Raw genomic sequence first — 19,986 nt, forward strand, 5'->3', positions numbered from 1 at the left:
GCGACCCTTCCCCTTGGAGTTGGGGTCCACTCTTGGGACGCGCAACACACGGGAGTGTGGCTTGGGGACAAAACCTTCACGAGGAAGCAGTTCCACAGGATAAAATATACATATTTATTTCAAGGCCACACGCGTGACATTGCAAAGCAGGGCCGGGCGGAGCCCAAGGCCGTGGGCTGCGTGCTTGGCTACGGCATTTGGCCACATCTAGAGAAGCTGGTTTCTCGGCGCTTGAAGCTGGAGAGGGACTTGGGGACGATTTCAGTACACGTGGACAAGCCACACAGGCCAGGGACTCCGGCCCCAAGGCGGCGCCCCTCTCGTTCCTTCTCTGGTCCCCCACGTTCGTGGCTGGCCGTCACTTCACCTGCAGGCGACAGAGAGGGTGTGAGCGGGGGAGGGGTGCCGGGGGCCGTGTGGGGCCCGGGGCTCTGCGCACCCCCCCCTGCCCTGGCGGGCAGCCCACCTTGAACAGGGTGACCGTGGTGCTGTAGAAGAGGCTCAGGAGGAAGAGGACGATGAAGGTGGATGCCATGGTGTTGAGGTTCTCGAAGCCCTCCTCCTCGGCGCTCACCTCCCCCTCTGCAGGAGACACGGCACAGCAGGGTCAGCTCGGCCGCCGCGCCGGCCCAGCCCACCCTGGCTGACCCGCGGCCGTGCTGCCCACCGGGAGGGCGGGGGCGGGGGCCGAAGCGAGCGGGCGGGCGGGCGGGCACGTGCCCCGGCCCTCCCTGCGGGGCCGGGAGCTCCCGGGCTTGCCAGGCAGGGTCTCGGCCGGCACGGCAGGCCCCCGACCGCCCGAGTCCGGGGCCGGGTGGAGGCCGCGCGCGGCTGAAGCGGAGCAGAGCGGCCACCGCGAGCGCCTGGTGCCAGGAGACCCGGGGTGGCGGAGAGCGAGACAGGGCAGCACGCGTGCAGGCAGGGGTGTGGCGGCGCCGGGGCCCCCAGCGTCCCGCACCCCTCGGGGGATGCAGGGCCGTTGGGCGCCGCGCGGCAGGGGTGGGGCGTCCTGTCCCCCGTGGTTTGGGGCCAGGGAGGGCCAGCGCCGGGGGCGGGTGGCTGTCTGTGCCGAGGGGCCCGTCCCTCTGTCTCCTGCTTGGGGCCCGTGCCACGTGTCTGGCTCGTCCGTCCCCCCCGCACGCAAGGCTGTGGAACCGAGGGGTCAGACAGACACCTGCCGCCCCAGGGAGAGGGACGTTGGGACCGCAGCCTGAGGACAGTCGGCAGGGTCTGCGGCCCCCACGCTGACGGCTCTTGGGCCGTCTGGATCTCAGGCCCCTGAAGGCCAGGGGCACAGGCAGGCAGCCTGAAGGGGCGGTGGTGTGGTTGGCAGAGGAGACCCGCTCGGCCCCCACTCCCTTCCCTGCCCTCCCGGCTCTGTGCCCACCATTTCCAGGCTGGTGTGTGCAGGGACAGACCCCATTCAGACGGGGCCCCTGCACTTCCTACTCCGAAGCGGCGTCTCCGGGGACAGTCTCCCTGACCCCTGCCCCCAGGCACGGCCCGCTCTGTCAGGACGGGCCTGACCGTCTCTACGGGGGCAGGGGGGACGGGGGCACTGCTGCCTTCACAGGAGGCTGGACTGGGAGAGGCACCCCTCCTGGACACGGGCCGGGTGACCCTCTGAGCCTGCCGCCCTGCGACTGGGATTGGTGGCTGTGGCAGGAGTCCGGGCCGGGCTGGCCCATGGACACGCCTCCGGGACGAGACAGGAGGACAAGCAGAGCTTGGGCATGATGCCCGGTAGCCAGCGTGGTGCAGCGGGGCACCGCCGGAGAGGGCGGGCACCCTGGATGCCCGCGGGTGTGCGAGGGCTGGCGTCCGTGAGCGTGGGGAGCCTGTGCGTGTCTCACTGTGTGTCTGCGCCCGTGACCTGTGCATGTGCCTATGTGTGCCCGTCACTGCGTGGGCGTGTGTGCGGGCCTGCGTGCACGTGTGTCCCTGTGTGTCCGCATGTGCGTGCCCGTATGTCTGAGTGCCCATGTCCATCACACACGTGTCTGCGTCGCGTGCGTCCGTGTCCGCGTCTGTGTGTGTCTCTGTGTGTCTGTGCCTGTGCGTGTCTGTCTCTGCATGTGGGTCTGTGGCTGTGTGTATGCACACGTGTGCGTGTGTTGCACACCCGTGTGCCCCTCGTGTGGCCGTGGAAGCAGCTAGAGGAGCGGTGAGCGTGGGCTTGGCCCGCTGTGAGAATTCTGCAAGGAGGACCAGGGCTCCCCGAGGTGGGTCGGGGGGAGGCGAGTGGGGGAGGCGGGGGCGGGGCTGGTGGTGGAGGGTGGTCTGCAGGGTGGGGCAGCACAGCCACGGCCCCAGCAGGGAGAGCATCGCTCACTCACAACCAGCATCTTTGAACGGATCTTTTTATTTCTAATTTTTAGGAAATGCAACTTCCCACCCATTGGCACGGTTAGTTTGCCCGCGCGCACACGCAGAGCGGCGGTCACCCAGGGGCTCTGGCCCTGGCCTAAGCGGGCAGCCAGGCGGTCAGTAGCAGGTGCTGGCCGTGTCAGACATGACCAGGGACACGTTGTACAGGGTGGGTTTACCGGTGGACTTGTCCACGGTCCTCTCGGTCACCATGTGGGGCAGGGCCTCGTGGCCCACGACGCAGGTGTAGGTCTCCCCGCTGTTCCAGTCCTCCTCGCTCACCGTCAGCAGGCTGTGCACGAAGTAGACCTTGGGGTCCTGGGGCTCAGGTACTGGGGCGCTGGTCACGTACTTGTCGGGGGACATGGGCTGCCCCTTCTGCAGCCACTGCACGAACACGTCCGCAGGCGAGAAGCCCTTCACCAGGCAGGTGACGGAGGCAGACTCCCGCAGGCTCAGCTGTTCCCGCGTGGGAGGCAGCACGTACACGGACGGCATGTGCTTGGCGACCTCTGCGGGGGGACAGAGGGGTGAGGTCGGGCTGGGGGCCAGCAGGATCTGTCTTGGACGACAGGGGGCACCAGGGCTCTCCCCGCCCTGCCTTGCTGTCCTCGGACGTCAGAGACCAGGGCTGGGGGTGGGGTCCAGGGCACAGGGAAGGGCCAGAGCAGGGCCTACCTTTGGGCCTGGAGATGCTGCGCTTCAGTGGTGAGGGCAGATCTGTGTGGGTCACCGTGCACGTGAACCTGTCTCCTGACTCCCAGTCTTCCACGCAGAGAGAGGCCTCACCCACGGCGCTGAAGGTGCCATTGGGGTGGCTCTCAGAGTATTTGGTTTTGGTCTTCAGGACCTCGCCATCCTGGCTGGTCCAGGAGATGCTCAGGCCGTCGTAGGAGATCAGGTTTGTGACCAGGCAGGAAACCTTGGCTGACTTGGTGAGGAAGATGCCGGCGAAGGAGGGGGGGATGGTGTAGACGCCGATGCCTGCTGGTGGGAGAGAGTTGGTTGGAGTGAAATCTGGCGAAGGAATAGTTCGGCCCCAAGAGCGGGGGCCGGCTTCGCTGAGTCCCTGGCGAGCCCGGGGTCTGGCTGGAGCGGGACGCTGCCTGCACAGTCCCTCCCTGCCCTTGGCCGCTCTGGGAAGCCAAGGCTCAGGGCGCGGCTGGCGTGTCTGGGGGGATGTCTGTGTGTGAGGTCACCTCCCTCCCACCCTGGCCGCACTCACTGGGGCCGCTGCTCATGGAGGACACGTTCTTCTGGATGATCTCTCCGTGGTGCTCCACCTTACATGTGAACATGTTCTGGCTGAGCCAGTCCAGCTCCGTGATGGTCACCATGCTGTAGGTCCTGAAGGTCATGGGCGAGGAGGACGGTACAGCCTCCACCAGGCTTTGGGTTACGTTATTCAGCTGCTTTCCCTCACGAAACCAGGACAAGGAGATCTGCTTGGGGCTGAAGTCTGTTGCCTGGCAGATGAGCCTGGACGTGCGCTGGGGAGAGCCGGAGAACGCCTCTCGGGGGGGGACGAAGACACTCACGTTGGGGGGCTGCACTGCGGTCTCTGCAGAGAAGGACAAGGTGTCAGCTGGGCCTGGCTCCACCCCCGCCCCCCGGCCACGGAGGAGCCCGCCTCACCATAGGTGACGTCCACAGACGTGTCGTTGTAGTGCTTGACGTGGCACTCAAGGCTGTAACGATGCTCCTTCAGGACGCTGGCGGTCGGCAGGACCACCTGGGAGGAGGCCACGTACTTGCCATTCCTCAGGACAGACGGGAAGGTCCGGATGTTCTGGATTTCGTCCTCTGTTTTGCTCTTGGATTTCCAGGAGAAGGTGATGGAGCTGGGCAGGAAGTCCTGGGCCAGGCAGCCCAGGGCCACCTCGTATTCGGATGGGGGGCTGACGCAGGAGACCAGGGGGAAGAGAGCCGGGTAGGATGGGCTCGCTGAGGACCCGAGAGAGGACAAAAGAGAAAGGGAGCATGAGAGGTGTCTCTCCACGCCCTGCCAGGAGGGGGTCCAGGGAGCTCCGCCTTCCCTCTGAGACAGCGGCGAACGGTACACTCAGCCCCATCGGCCCAGCCTCACTGCCCCTGACTCAGTCACACTGGGCCTGGACTGGGGGTTCGGTCACAGGTAGGGTCTGAATGGCATCGGCGAGACTGATGTAGACTGGGCTCGGCCAGGCCACAGCACAGCCAGGCCACTGAGGCAGCTGAGTGTGGGCCAGGACAGTGCAGCGCGGCCAGCTCAGCCCAGTTAGACCCACAGGGCTCAGCTGAGCTTAAACTGCCCAAAGCAGCTCACCACCTTGTCCAAGGCAGCCGGCCCAGGCAGTCCACTTCCGCTGGAGCCGTCTCAGCTCCCCAAGGTTAACCCAGCCCAGCGCTGCCGAGTTCAGCCCAGCTCAGCTCAGCTCAGCCCGGCTCAGCCCAGTTCAGCCCAGACGAGCCCATCTCAGCCTGGCTCAGCCCAGCTCAGCCCAGTTCAGCTCAGCCCAGCCCTGTCCAGCCCAGCTCAGCCCGGCTCAGCCCAGTTCAGCCCAGAACAGCCCAGCTCAGCCCAGCCCTGCTAAGCCCAGTTCAGCCCAGTTCAGCCCAGCCCAGCTCAGCCCAGCCCAGACCAGCCCAGCTCAGCCCAGCCCTGCTAAGCCCAGCTCAGCCCCAGCCCACCTCAGCCCAGTTCAGCCCGCTCGGCTCAACTCAGCTCAGCCCAGCTCAGCCCAGTTCAGCTCAGCTCAGGCCAGTTTAGCCCAGCTCAGCCCAGCTCAGCTCAGCCCAGCTCAGCCCAGCTCAGCCCAGCTCAGCTCAGCACAGCTCAGTTCAGTCCAATCTCGCTCAGCTCAGAAATCCCAGTTCTGTCTGGTTTAGTGCAGCTCAGCTCAGGCCTGCTATGGGCAGCCCAGGGTAGCCATGCACAGGCCTGAGGGCCCCGTGGTTCAGGCCAGAAAGGGCGGGACCACCAGACCCACTGGCCTCGGCTAAGGCCCTCGTCCAGGAGCCCTGCGCAGCTGGGCTGGGCCCCGGCTCAGGTCTGCCCTGTGCCGCTCCCTCCTTTCCCCTCCTCGGGGCCCCTGTCCCCCTTTCCGCTGGGAGCCCGATCCCTGCGTCCCGGCCCCAGGTGCAGCCGGCTTTTGCTCCTAGCAGGGTCAGTCGCCACATCCACCATGCGGGGGGAATGCTTGCTGGCGCCTCTCGACTCCCTAACGCGCCCGGCAAGAGCCGAGGCGCACCTGCCGTGGTCAGAAGGAACGGCCCCATCTCCCTGGTTGGACAGCACTGCTTCTCCGGGAGAGCAGAGCCTTGGGGGTGCCCCCCTCGGTGCCTGGGCCTCGCGGGGCGCGTGCCCTTGGCCCGATGCCTCCCCTCGAGTCTGAAACGAGCCTCGACCGGACTAAATTCCTCCCAGGAAAAGTCCTCATTAAAAATGACGGGCAACGCCTCTTATCTGAACTTGCCACTCACAGTTCTGCTCTTTACCTCAAAGCTCTGCACGAAGCGGAGGCCGCTCTCCAGCGCCCGGTGACGACCCAGAACCCAAAGCCGCGTTTCCCACTTAAGTGAGGACGCGGTCAGGGGCGCCCTGTGCGTATACGCACCCGGAGCCCCGCAGGCAAGAGTTAAAGCCGGATCCCCCTCCACGCGAAAACCCAAACCTCTCATCCACACTTCCCGGAGCCGCAACGCTGGCAGCGCCGGCCGCCTTCCTCTTACCATCTCGGGCGCCTGGTCGCTGGCAAGTCCCGTGGGGTCTTTGCCCTGGAAGGATTCCTCCAGGTCCCTTAAAACGGCTGATTCAGCACGAGCCCTTTGGCCGGTGGCAGAAGCCGGGACGGCACATCCCCTGTTCCGGGCGGTCCCAGGAGACCCCCAGCCGCGGCGGGCCTGGGGGGACCCGCTCTCAGACCCTGCACCGGAGCTCCGTCCACTAAGACGCCGGGCCGATGACTCAGAACAGACACTGTCCTTCCAAACTGTCCCGTGACCCTTCTCACTCACACCCGACGGGGTTTCCTCTCAATCCACCAACGAACACGTTTAACGGAGTAACTGATGGCCAACGCACGCATTGCACCTAGGGTCTGTCCTGAGACAGGCACCGGAAAAGCAGTCTTGAAAAACACCGAAATGAAGGCAGCGGCATCAGGATGCCCGCGTGCCTCTTAATCCCGAAGAGAAGGTCGACCCGGGAGTCGGGAGCACACGCACAGTGAGCACGGTGCCCCGGGGCAGCGCAGCAGGCTTTGAGATGAGTTACCTTGAAGGAATAACTCGCTAAGACATTATACGAACGCATTGGTCAAGGGCACTGAGACCTTAATTTCTTAAACACTTACTTTGAAAATGAGTCTAAATGAGCAGCTGATAACCTGAAACTGAAATGAGTTCAAATAAATTCAACCCCCAGGAGCACGGAACGATTCCCTCGGCCTCAGAAGGAGCCAGCCCCGCCGAACCTTGCTCTCACTTCCAGGCTCTGGACTGCGAGAGAACCCGCCTGTGTTGTCCTAGCCTGGTCTGCAGCCCTCCGCCGTGACAGTCTTTAGACCGTCTGTAAGTGCTGTCCTGAGCCGTCAGCCCCGTAGCCGGCAGGGGAGGCCCCCATCCCGCTGCAGGAACCTTGAGCTCCTTGGGGCCCTCGTCGCATGTCCCCCAGCCTGACACGGTGGGCCCCAAAGGGCGCTGTTTAAGCAGAAACAGCCACTGGGAGCCCACTGTGCGGGGCAGGGAGTCCTCTGGTGACCCATGTGCCCTGCAATGCTCCCGGACCGTCGCCCCTTCAGGCCCCTGAAGACCCTGTGGGAGGTGGTCCTGGGAGCCCCCAGCCACTCTCCAGCACCCTGACACTGCATCCCCCGGGAGCCTGGCTTTCCAGACCGCCCTCACCTGGCCCACCTCCTCTGGGGCCTGGGGTCTGCCCTGCTGTCGCACCGCCCGCCCCCACGTGGGCCCTTGCTGCCACAGCTGGCCTGGCACAGCTCCAGCCTCCATCTCCGAGTGCTGGCTCCCAGCTCCCTGCCTCCCGCCAGCTGCCCCTCATTCCAGCTGGCCTTTCCTCGGTGCCTCTCCCATCACGCACCTTCCCGGCTCTTTCACCGGAGGCTTCCCGCCCCAGGCACCGTCTGCTGGGTGGCGGGGTGAGGCCCGCGCTCCTGCAGGGTGCGCTGCGACAGCACACACACCTGGAGCCCCTCCTCAGCCCCCTGAGCCTGACCGCCAGGTGCTCCCAAGGTCGGACAAGCCCTCCCGTGGCCGGGCTCACTAGGAACCGCGACAGAGCGTGACACGGCGTCCCGCGGGGCTCGCGGCAGGGTCCCGCCGACGCGCACAGGGCCCCAGCTCAGGCCGTGCTGGGAGACCAGGCCTGGAGTCCTCTCCAGTGCGGCCCTCTCCTCCCCTGCTCTGGGCCAGTGCTGAGACCGGCCCAGCACATCCCCCGCGGGCCTGGGAGGGGGTGCGCAACCCTTCCCCTTGGAGTTGGGGTCCACTCTTGGGACGCGCAACACACGGGAGTGTGGCTTGGGGACAAAACCTTCACGAGGAAGCAGTTCCACAGGATAAAATATACATATTTATTTCAAGGCCACACGCGTGACATTGCAAAGCAGGGCCGGGCGGAGCCCAAGGCCGTGGGCTGCGTGCTTGGCTACGGCATTTGGCCACATCTAGAGAAGCTGGTTTCTCGGCGCTTGAAGCTGGAGAGGGACTTGGGGACGATTTCAGTACACGTGGACAAGCCACACAGGCCAGGGACTCCGGCCCCAAGGCGGCGCCCCTCTCGTTCCTTCTCTGGTCCCCCACGTTCGTGGCTGGCCGTCACTTCACCTGCAGGCGACAGAGAGGGTGTGAGCGGGGGAGGGGTGCCGGGGGCCGTGTGGGGCCCGGGGCTCTGCGCACCCCCCCCCTGCCCTGGCGGGCAGCCCACCTTGAACAGGGTGACCGTGGTGCTGTAGAAGAGGCTCAGGAGGAAGAGGACGATGAAGGTGGATGCCATGGTGTTGAGGTTCTCGAAGCCCTCCTCCTCGGCGCTCACCTCCCCCTCTGCAGGAGACACGGCACAGCAGGGTCAGCTCGGCCGCCGCGCCGGCCCAGCCCACCCTGGCTGACCCGCGGCCGTGCTGCCCACCGGGAGGGCGGGGGCGGGGGCCGAAGCGAGCGGGCGGGCGGGCGGGCACGTGCCCCGGCCCTCCCTGCGGGGCCGGGAGCTCCCGGGCTTGCCAGGCAGGGTCTCGGCCGGCACGGCAGGCCCCCGACCGCCCGAGTCCGGGGCCGGGTGGAGGCCGCGCGCGGCTGAAGCGGAGCAGAGCGGCCACCGCGAGCGCCTGGTGCCAGGAGACCCGGGGTGGCGGAGAGCGAGACAGGGCAGCACGCGTGCAGGCAGGGGTGTGGCGGCGCCAGGGCCCCCAGCGTCCCGCACCCCTCGGGGGATGCAGGGCCGTTGGGCGCCGCGCGGCAGGGGTGGGGCGTCCTGTCCCCCGTGGTTTGGGGCCAGGGAGGGCCAGCGCCGGGGGCGGGTGGCTGTCTGTGCCGAGGGGCCCGTCCCTCTGTCTCCTGCTTGGGGCCCGTGCCACGTGTCTGGCTCGTCCGTCCCCCCCGCACGCAAGGCTGTGGAACCGAGGGGTCAGACAGACACCTGCCGCCCCAGGGAGAGGGACGTTGGGACCGCAGCCTGAGGACAGTCGGCAGGGTCTGCGGCCCCCACGCTGACGGCTCTTGGGCCGTCTGGATCTCAGGCCCCTGAAGGCCAGGGGCACAGGCAGGCAGCCTGAAGGGGCGGTGGTGTGGTTGGCAGAGGAGACCCGCTCGGCCCCCACTCCCTTCCCTGCCCTCCCGGCTCTGTGCCCACCATTTCCAGGCTGGTGTGTGCAGGGACAGACCCCATTCAGACGGGGCCCCTGCACTTCCTACTCCGAAGAGGCGTCTCCGGGGACAGTCTCCCTGCCCCCCGCCCCCAGGCACGGCCCACTCTGTCAGGACGGGCCTGACCATCTCTACGGAGGCAGGGGGGACGGGGGCACTGCTGCCTTCACAGGAGGCTGGACTGGGAGAGGCACCCCTCCTGGACACGGGCCGGGTGACCCTCTGAGCCTGCCGCCCTGCGACTGGGATTGGTGGCTGTGGCAGGAGTCCGGGCCGGGCTGGCCCATGGACACGCCTCCGGGACGAGACAGGAGGACAAGCAGAGCTTGGGCTGATGCCTGGCAGCCAGCGTGGTGCAGCGGGGCACCGCCAGAGAGGGCGGGCACGCTGGATGCCCGCGGGTGTGCGAGGGCTGGCGTCCGTGAGTGTGGGTGAGCCTGTGCGTGTCTCACTGTGTGTCTGCGCCCGTGACCTGTGCATGTGCCTATGTGTGCCCGTCACTGCGTGGGCGTGTGTGCGGGCCTGCGTGCACGTGTGTCCCTGTGTGTCCGCATGTGCGTGCCCGTATTTCTGCGTGCCCATGTCCATCACACACGTGTCTGCGTCGCGTGCGTCCGTGTCCGCGTCTGTGTGTGTCTCTGTGTGTCTGTGCCTGTGCGTGTCTGTCTCTGCATGTGGGTCTGTGGCTGTGTGTATGCACACGTGTGCGTGTGTTGCACACCCGTGTGCCCCTCGTGTGGCCGTGGAAGCAGCTAGAGGAGCGGTGAGCGTGGGCTTGGCCCGCTGTGAGAATTCTGCAAGGAGGACCAGGGCTCCCCGAGGTGGGTCGGGGGGAGGCGAGTGGGGGAGGCGGGGGCGGGGCTGGTGGTGGAGGGTGGTCTGCAGGGTGGGGCAGCACAGCCACGGCCCCAGCAGGGAGAGCATCGCTCACTCACAACCAGCATCTTTGAACGGATCTTTTTATTTCTAATTTTTAGGAAATGCAACTTCCCACCCATTGGCACGGTTAGTTTGCCCGCGCGCACACGCAGAGCGGCGGTCACCCAGGGGCTCTGGCCCTGGCCTAAGCGGGCAGCCAGGCGGTCAGTAGCAGGTGCTGGCCGTGTCAGACATGACCAGGGACACGTTGTACAGGGTGGGTTTACCGGTGGACTTGTCCACGGTCCTCTCGGTCACCATGTGGGGCAGGGCCTCGTGGCCCACGACGCAGGTGTAGGTCTCCCCGCTGTTCCAGTCCTCCTCGCTCACCGTCAGCAGGCTGTGCACGAAGTAGACCTTGGGGTCCTGGGGCTCAGGTACTGGGGCGCTGGTCACGTACTTGTCGGGGGACATGGGCTGCCCCTTCTGCAGCCACTGCACGAACACGTCCGCAGGCGAGAAGCCCTTCACCAGGCAGGTGACGGAGGCAGACTCCCGCAGGCTCAGCTGTTCCCGCGTGGGAGGCAGCACGTACACGGACGGCATGTGCTTGGCGACCTCTGCGGGGGGACAGAGGGGTGAGGTCGGGCTGGGGGCCAGCAGGATCTGTCTTGGACGACAGGGGGCACCAGGGCTCTCCCCGCCCTGCCTTGCTGTCCTCGGACGTCAGAGACCAGGGCTGGGGGTGGGGTCCAGGGCACAGGGAAGGGCCAGAGCAGGGCCTACCTTTGGGCCTGGAGATGCTGCGCTTCAGTGGTGAGGGCAGATCTGTGTGGGTCACCGTGCACGTGAACCTGTCTCCTGACTCCCAGTCTTCCACGCAGAGAGAGGCCTCACCCACGGCGCTGAAGGTGCCGTTGGGGTGACTCTCAGAGATGTTGGTGTGGGTCTTCAGCACCTCGCCTTTCTGGCTGGTCCAGGAGATGCTCAGGCTGTCGTAGGTGACCAGGTCTGTGACCAGGCAGGAAAGCTTGGCTGACTTGGTGAGGAAGATGCCGGCGAAGGAGGGGGGGATGGTGTAGACGCCGATGCTAGGGTTTGGACCTGCTGGTGGGAGAGAGTTGGTTGGAGTGAAATCTGGCAAAGGAATAGTTCGGCCCCAAGAGCGGGGGCTGGCTTCGCCGAGTCCCTGGTGAGCCCGGGGTCTGGCTGGAGCGGGACGCTGCCTGCACAGTCCCTCCCTGCCCTTGGCCGCTCTGGGAAGCCAAGGCTCAGGGCATGGCTGGCGTGTCTGGGGGGGAGTCTGTGTGTGAGGTCACCTCCCTCCCACCCCGGCCGTACTCACTGGGGCTGCCACACATGGAGGACACGTTCTTCTGGATGATCTCTCCGTTGTGCTCCACCTCGCAGGTGAATATGTTCTGGCTGAGCCAGTCCACCTCCGTGATGGTCACCATGCTGTAGGTCCTGAAGGTCATGGGCGAGGAGGACGGTACAGCCTCCACCGGGCCTTCACTGATGCCAGACACCATCCGCTTTCCCTCACGAAACCAGGACAAGGAGATCTGCCTGGGGCTGAAGTCTGTTGCCTGGCAGATGAGCCTGGACGTGCGCTGGGGAGAGCCGGAGAACGCCTCTCGGGGGGGGACGAAGACACTCACGTTGGGGGGCTGCACTGCGGTCTCTGCAGAGAAGGACAAGGTGTCAGCTGGGCCTGGCTCCACCCCCGCCGCCCGGCCACGGAGGAGCCCGCCTCACCTTCGGTGACCACGTTCACAGACTTGTCGCCGTTGGAGTGCTTGACACTGCACACCAGGTAGTCATCAGGCCCCTTCGGGACGCTCTCGGACGGCAGGACCACCTGGGAGGAGGCCACGTACTTGCCATTCCTCAGGACAGATGGGAAGGTCTGGATGTTCTGGCTGTTGACCTCTCTATTGTCCTTGAATGTCCAGGAGAAGGTGATGGAGCTGGGCAGGAAGTCCTGGGCCAGGCAGCCCAGGGCCACCTGGCTTTCATCGGACTGGGGGCTGACGCAGGAGACCAGGGGGAAGAGAGTCGGGGAGGATGGGCTCGCTGAGGACCCGAGAGAGGACAAAAGAGAAAGGGAGCATGAGAGGTGTCTCTCCACGCCCTGCCAGGAGGGGGTCCAGGGAGCTCCGCCTTCCCTCTGAGACAGCGGCGCCCCGCACACTCAGCCCCATCGGCCCAGCCTCACTGCCCCTGACTCAGCCACACTGGGCCTGGGCTGTGGGTCTGGTCAAGAGGCAAGCTCTGAATGGCATTGGTGACACTGATGCAGACTCAGATCGTCCAGACCAGAGCACAGCCAGGCCACTGAGGGCAGCCGAGTGTGGGCCAGGACAGTGCAGTGCTGCCAGCTCAGCGCAGTTAGACCCACAGGGCTCAGCTGAGTTTAAACCGCCCAAAGCAGCTCATAACTTTATCCAAGGCAGCCGGCCCAGGCAGTCCACTTCCACTGGACCCGTCTCAGCTCCCCAAGGTTAACCCAGCCCTGCTCGGCCCAGCTCAGTCCAGCTCAACGCATCCTAGCTCAGCCCAGTTCAGCCCAGTTCATCACAGCTTAGGCCAGCTCAGCCTGGCTCAGCCCAGCTGAGCCCGGCTGAACCTAGCTCAGCCCAGTTCAGCCCACTCAAGTCAGCTCAGCCCAGCTCAACCTAGCATAGCCTAGTTCAGCCTGGCTCAACCCAGATCAGCCCGGCTCAAGCCAGCCCAAGCAGCCCAGCTCAGCTCAGCCCAGCCCAGCCCAACCCAGCCCAGCTCAGCTGAACTCAGCCTGCCCCTGCCCAGCCCACCCTGGCCCACCCCAGCCTGGCCCAGCCAGGCCCAGCCCCGCTCAGTCCAGCTCAGCCCAGTTCACCCCGGCCCAGCCTGGCCCCGCCGAGCCCAGCTCAGCCCAGCTGAGCCTAGCCTAGCCCGGCCCGGCTCAGCCTGGCCCAGTTCAGCTCAGCCCAGCTCAGCCCAGCCCAACCCAGCTCAGTCCACATCAGCCCAGCTCGGCCCAGCCCAGCTCAGCCCAATTCAGCTCAGAGGAGCCCTGCCCAGCCCAGCTCAGCACAGCTCAGACCAGCTTAGCCCAGATCAGCCCAGCTCAGGCCAGTTCAACCAAGTTCAGCCCAGCTCAGCCCACTGCTGCCCAGCTCAGCTCAGCCCAGCTAAGCCTAGCTCAGCCTAGCTCAGCCCAGTTCAGCCAAGCTCAGCCCAGCGCAGCCCAGTGCTGCCCACCTCAGGCCGGCTCAGCCCGGCTCAGGTCAGCACTGCTCAGTTCAGCATGGCTCAGCCTGGCTCAGCTCAGGTGAGCAAGCTCAGCCCAGTTCAGCTCAGCCCAGCCCTGCCCAGCCCGGCTGAGCCCAGCTCATCCCGGCTCAGCCCAGTTCAGCCTGGCTCAGCCTGGCTCAGTCCGGCTCAGCCCAGCTCAGCTCAGCTCAGCTCAGCTCGGCCCAGCTCAGCCCAGCACAGCCCAGCTCAGCCCAGCCCAGCTCAGCCCAGCACAGCCCAGCTCAGCCCAGCCCAGCTCAGCCCAGCTCAGCCCAGCTCAGCCCAATTCAGCCCAGCTCAGCCCAGCTCAGCCCAGCTCAGCCCAGCTCAGCCCAATACAGCCCGGCTCAGCCTGGCTCAGCCCGGCCCAGCCCGGCCCAGCCCAGCCCAGCCCGGCCCAGCCCGGCCCATTTCAGCTCAGCCCGGCTCAGCCCGGCCCAGCTCAGCTCAGCCCGGCCCAGCCCGGCCCAGCCCCACTCATCCCGGCTCAGCCTGGTTCAGCCCGGCCCAGCCCAGCCGAGCTCAGCTCAGCCCAGCTCAGCCCAGCTCAGCCCGGCCCAGCCCGGCCCAGTTCAGCTCAGCCCAGCTCAGCCCGGCTCAGCCTGGCCCAGCCTGGCCCAGCCCTGCTCAGCCCAGCTCAGCCTGGTTCAGCCCGGCTCAGCCTGGCCCCGCCCGGGCCCGCCTGGCCCAGCCGAGCCCAGCTCAGCCAAGCTCAGCCCAGCCGAGCCCAGCTCAGCCCAGCTCAGCCCAGCTCAGCCCAGCCCAGCCCGACCCAGTTCAGCTCAGCCCAGCTCAGCCTAGCCCGGCCCAGCTCAGCTCAGCCCAGCTCAGCCCAGCTCAGCCTGGCCCAGCCTGGCCCAGCCCTGCTCAGCCCAGATCAGCCTGGTTCAGCCCGGCTCAGCCTGGCCCCGCCCGGGCCCGCCCGGCCCAGCTGAGCCCAGCTCAGCCAAGCTCAGCCCAGCCCAGCCCAGCTCAGTCGGCATCAGCCCGGCCCAGCCTGGCCCAGCCTGGCTCAGCCCAGCTCGGCCCGGCTCAGCCCAGCTCAGCCCAGCCCAGCTCAGCCCAATTCAGCTCAGAGGAGCCCTGCCCAGCCCAGCTCAGCACAGCTCAGACCAGCTTAGCCCAGATCAGCCCAGCTCAGGCCAGTTCAACCAAGTTCAGCCCAGCTCAGCCCACTGCTGCCCAGCTCAGCTCAGCCCAGCTAAGCCTAGCTCAGCCTAGCTCAGCCCAGTTCAGCCAAGCTCAGCCCAGCGCAGCCCAGTGCTGCCCACCTCAGGCCGGCTCAGCCCGGCTCAGGTCAGCACTGCTCAGTTCAGCATGGCTCAGCCTGGCTCAGCTCAGGTGAGCAAGCTCAGCCCAGTTCAGCTCAGCCCAGCCCTGCCCAGCCCGGCTGAGCCCAGCTCATCCCGGCTCAGCCCAGTTCAGCCTGGCTCAGCCTGGCTCAGTCCGGCTCAGCCCAGCTCAGCTCAGCTCAGCCCAGCTCAGCCCAGCACAGCCCAGCTCAGCCCAGCCCAGCTCAGCCCAGCTCAGCCCAGCTCAGCCCAATTCAGCCCAGCTCAGCCCAGCTCAGCCCAGCTCAGCTCAGCACAGCTCAGTTCAGTCCAATCTTGCTCAGCTCAGAAATCCCAGTTCTGTCTGGTTTAGTGCAGCTCAGCTCAGGCCTGCTATGGGCAGCCCAGGGTAGCCATGCACAGGCCTGAGGGCCCCGTGGTTCAGGCCAGAAAGGGCGGGACCACCAGACCCACTGGCCTCGGCTAAGGCCCTCGTCCAGGAGCCCTGCGCAGCTGGGCTGGGCCCCGGCTCAGGTCTGCCCTGTGCCGCTCCCTCCTTTCCCCTTCTCGGGGCCCCTGTCCCCCCTTTCCACTGGGAGCCCGATCCCTGCGTCCCGGCCCCAGGCGCAGCCGGCTTTTGCTCCCAGCAGGGTCAGTCGCCACATCCACCATGCGGGGGGAATGCTTGCTGGCGCCTCTCGACTCCCTAACGCGCCCGGCAAGAGCCGAGGCGCACCTGCCGTGGTCAGAAGGAACGGCCCCATCTCCCTGGTTGGACAGCACTGCTTCTCCGGGAGAGCAGAGCCTTGGGGGTGCCCCCCTCGGTGCCTGGGCCTCGCGGGGCGCGTGCCCTTGGCCCGATGCCTCCCCTCGAGTCTGAAACGAGCCTCGACCGGACTAAATTCCTCCCAGGAAAAGTCCTCATTAAAAATGACGGGCAACGCCTCTTATCTGAACTTGCCACTCACAGTTCTGCTCTTTACCTCAAAGCTCTGCACGAAGCGGAGGCCGCTCTCCAGCGCCCGGTGACGACCCAGAACCCAAAGCCGCGTTTCCCACTTAAGTGAGGACGCGGTCAGGGGCGCCCTGTGCGTATACGCACCCGGAGCCCCGCAGGCAAGAGTTAAAGCCGGATCCCCCTCCACGCGAAAACCCAAACCTCTCATCCACACTTCCCGGAGCCGCAACGCTGGCAGCGCCGGCCGCCTTCCTCTTACCATCTCGGGCGCCTGGTCGCTGGCAAGTCCCGTGGGGTCTTTGCCCTGGAAGGATTCCTCCAGGTCCCTTAAAACGGCTGATTCAGCACGAGCCCTTTGGCCGGTGGCAGAAGCCGGGACGGCACATCCCCTGTTCCGGGCGGTCCCAGGAGACCCCCAGCCGCGGCGGGCCTGGGGGGACCCGCTCTCAGACCCTGCACCAGAGCTCCGTCCACTAAGACGCCGGGCCGATGACTCAGAACAGACACTGTCCTTCCAAACTGTCCCGCGACCCTTCTCACTCACACCCGACGGGGTTTCCTCTCAATCCACCAACGAACACGTTTAACGGAGTAACTGATGGCCAACGCACGCATTGCACCTAGGGTCTGTCCTGAGACAGGCACCGGAAAAGCAGTCTTGAAAAACACCGAAATGAAGGCAGCGGCATCAGGATGCCCGCGTGCCTCTTAATCCCGAAGAGAAGGTCGACCCGGGAGTCGGGAGCACACGCACAGTGAGCACGGTGCCCCGGGGCAGCGCAGCAGGCTTTGAGATGAGTTACCTTGAAGGAATAACTCGCTAAGACATTATACGAACGCATTGGTCAAGGGCACTGAGACCTTAATTTCTTAAACACTTACTTTGAAAATGAATCTAAATGAGCAGCTGATAACCTGAAACTGAAATGAGTTCAAATGCTAAAAGAGGAAGCTTCTAGTTTCTGTCAGCATCTCTGCCTTATTTTAGAAATGCAAATAAGCCAGGTGTTGTTGTGCCCAGTGGAGCACTTTCAGTTTTGTGTGGCTGGGAAAACCATCCCCAAACCACCTCTGGGTAACCACAAGCTATAAATTTACCAACTGTGTTTTCTTTCTTCCTAGAATAGACTCTGGCTGCTGCACTTCCTGCCACCTGCTGCCCGCCCTGCAGCGGCCATCTTGGCTCACTCAGCAGACAAGCAATTTTAAACAATAAATTAAAGAAATAAGTTGAATTTACTGTTGTCAAAACTCAGCCCTGAATCGGGGCAGGAGGCCGACGGTCCCGAGTTGCTACTTTTCGGCCAAATGTGCACCCCCGTCAACTCCCCAGAGACGGGATTCCCAGTTGTAAATTTAATAATAAGAATTTAAAATACTTTGAAAGTCTCTCACATTTTAAAGTCACAATTTTCCTAACCGTCAGGAGGCACTTCAAAGTTATCCTGTCTTTTAATATTTTGTAAGCATGCCTCTTATGAGGAACATGTATCTCTCTCTTAACAAAGTGTCCATACAAAGCCCGGCACCCGTAACCTCCCCAGGCGCTCCCTTTCGGGGGGCTGGGGCACCCTGCTGGCACCAAGATCGGGACACTGCGCGTCCATCCTCACCCAGACAATTCTCTTCCTACCCAGTAAGGAACTCTGAACACAGTTTAGCACAGAACACAACTCCTATCTGAAGACGCTATCTCCCTATGCCCTCCACACATGCATTCCTGGGCTTCTAGAAACACCGTGGCCAAGGCACACTCCTCAGTCAACTCTATGACGGTAGGAGCCAAATTGTCTCCTGCCGCCGAGGGGGTCCTGGGACTCCCCCCAGGTGGCCCTTCCCGCCTGCAGCCGCCTCTCGAATGCCGGCAGTATTTCGGTGTTTGAAAGGCATCAGAAAATCCAGAGGCTCTGAAGTGCCTCGGGCACCTGGTCCCGTCCCCTCCTGGCCAGCCTGCCCAGTCCGCAGAGGGGACGTGGACATGTCCTGAGGACCAGACCTTGACGCTCAGAAAGCCCCACAGAAAGGAGGAGAAAAGAGAGGCCCTGGAAGGGCCGGTCTTACCTGAGGAGACGGTGACGCTGAGCCCTTGGCCCCAAGCGTCTATACCATAATAACCACAGTGGTGGGATCTTCCGCCTCGCCCCACAAAAACCTCAGGGGCCTGGCGCGGCCTCGTGGCGCCTGGGGACCTGCCATCTCCAGGCGCCCCATGGAAGCCGGCGGTCCGCGTCACTTATCTGGAGGGTCCCGGAACCCTCTGCTGGCCCTGCTCCCCCCTGACTGCCCCGGAGACCCCGCATCCCAGCCCGGCCCCCAGAAGCCAGACCGCCACCTGGCTGGGCTGTCTGAACATGAACCGTGAACCCCTAACTCGAACTCAGAGGTGCAGCCAACCTCACACGGCCGCCTGCCCCGGAAGGTGCAGAGGCCCCTGGCCGAACCACACGGCCAGACCGGCCTGAGGAGCCGCCTCGCCCGTCCGCACACCACGGCATCCCTGAGGCCGGGCATCCATCTCCAGGCCCCGTTCACGGAGACCCTCTCCCTGTTCCCTCTCCTGACCTTCAAAGGGCCGCAGTGCCTCTGACACCCAGGTCCCCCCAAGGGCAGCGAAAGTGGGGAGGGGGTGAGGACTCCCCTGAGGAGACAGGGACCAGGGTCCCGGGCCCCAGTTATCAAACCAGCTGTCACATTGTGACAACTATGCCGGGACCCCAGGCAAGAACTGGTGGCCGGCTAAGACCTCCGGACCCCTCCCATGGCACGCCGTGTGGCCGACAGGTCTGGGGACCTTGGGACCCCAGGGCCCAAGGGTGGCTGAGGCCCCCAGAGAAGGCCCTGGCTGCAGAGCCCAGGAGGGAGGGCATCTGGAACCTCTGCTCCTCGCTGGCGGGAGTCTGGGCCCCCCAGGCTGCCCTCGGCCCTCTAGACCTGAGACCCAGACACCTCGCTTCTGTCCCCCCGAAAGGCAGCAAAGACTCTCAGAGAGTGAGGAGAGGGCTGGTGAGGACTCACCTGTGGAGACGAAGACCCGGAGACCATGTCCCCAGTAGCTGATGTAGTCACAATGCCATGGGCCCCATTGGGGGACGTACAAAAACCCAAGCCCCCGGCAGCCTCCTGGCCTCACACGGAACCCTAACCCCAGGCCCCTGCGGCCCTGGCACAGAGCCCATGCTGCCCGGGCCATGCTCCACAGGCAGAGGCCCCACCTCCACAGGACGCAGAGACAAACGGCCTCAGAGATGGCCCCCCGGGGACCCCAGAGGGCCCCACGCAGACCAAGGAATCTCTGGAAATCTCTTGCCCAGCCCCGCACAGAGGGGGCAGAGGGCCGTCTTACCTGAGGTGACGGTGACCGGGATGCCCCGGCCCCAGAGGTCAAAAGCGTCCCACAGGGACGCTATCCCCCAGGCTCCCCCAGGACGCAGGCCTCTCTGGGCCCCTCGGAGGGCCGGCCTGGCTGCCCGCCCAGCTGGCTGCCCTGCCCTTGGCCACAGAGACCCCGGGCTGTGGGGTCCACTCACCCGAGGAGACGGTGACCAGGATGCCTTTAGTCCAGAAGTCGAAGTTCGCGTAGGCACAGTGCACTGGCCCCACGCGGGGTGGCACAAAAACCTGCACCCAGGGTCCCCAGGGGGCCCCCAGGAGCTGGAAAGCCTCTTTCCTGCTTGAAGAGACGGCCCAGCCTGTGCCCCTGCAGGGACCCTCATGCCGCCGTCCCCTGGTCTGGGGTTGGACGTCCTCCCTGACACCCGACTTGCTCTGCTCCCACGAGGTCACGTTTTCCCTGCTCAGCCTTCCATGCCAGCCTGCCGCTCCAAGGCTCAGGGCCGCTCACCCCCCCGAATCCTGGCTGGGCTCCCCGTAACCCGGTGCCCCTCCCCCAGGCCTCGGGGACCCAGGCCCTTGCCTGGACTGTGTCCCGTCTCACGTCCACCTGGGAAGTCCCTTCACCTTCCCAGGCGGCCCACGCGGCACTTGTCCTCTAGCGGCTTCGGGTTCCCAACCCGACCACTTGTGTGCCTGACCGTGAGCCCTCAGGGTGAGAAGCCCGCTGCCCTGGGGCCACTCTGCCCAGGGGTTTCTGCGACATTGTCCATCACTGCGGCTGCAGTTGGCACGGTGGTTCCTGGCTCAGCCAGAACCCTGAGGGCTGGCGGCGGGCAAGCTGGAGCCACAGTGGGGTGGCCACAGCGCAGCGGGAGACCTCTGCTCACCAATTCGCGCAGTCATCCCCGGGCTGGTTACAAAGAACCTGCTGTGCTCGTGGTTCCCTTTCTCGTTTAGAAATAAAAGCAGATTCACGGCCATCCCACGTCCACCTGCACTGGAGCTGTGCTCTCAGCTGGAGAAAGCCCCGCCTTGGCAGCAGGTGGGGGCAGCGGGTGGGCG

At 65.3% G+C, this 19,986-nt stretch overlaps 2 gene segments (V, D, J or C); both read right to left on the reverse strand.

Moving 5' to 3' along the window:
• Nucleotides 1-105: 105 nt before the first annotated feature.
• Nucleotides 106-19,842, reverse strand: LOC130851316 (immunoglobulin heavy constant mu-like). The segment is given in 7 exon segments: nt 106-367; nt 467-582; nt 2,547-2,879; nt 3,046-3,351; nt 3,593-3,928; nt 4,003-4,311; nt 19,812-19,842. Coding segments are annotated over 7 exon segments (1,425 nt in total).
• LOC130851317 (immunoglobulin heavy constant mu-like) overlaps nt 7,978-19,986 on the reverse strand; it is a 103,720-nt gene continuing 91,711 nt past the window's right edge. Inside the window, 7 exon segments of the C gene segment in view lie at nt 7,978-8,190; nt 8,291-8,406; nt 10,371-10,703; nt 10,870-11,190; nt 11,429-11,767; nt 11,842-12,159; nt 18,935-18,994. Of these exon segments, the coding sequence occupies nt 8,182-8,190; nt 8,291-8,406; nt 10,371-10,703; nt 10,870-11,190; nt 11,429-11,767; nt 11,842-12,159; nt 18,935-18,994 (1,496 nt within the window).

The sequence above is a fragment of the Hippopotamus amphibius genome, chromosome 4 (assembly GCF_030028045.1).
Source record: "Hippopotamus amphibius kiboko isolate mHipAmp2 chromosome 4, mHipAmp2.hap2, whole genome shotgun sequence".
In the NCBI taxonomy this organism is placed as follows: Eukaryota; Metazoa; Chordata; class Mammalia; order Artiodactyla; family Hippopotamidae; genus Hippopotamus; species Hippopotamus amphibius.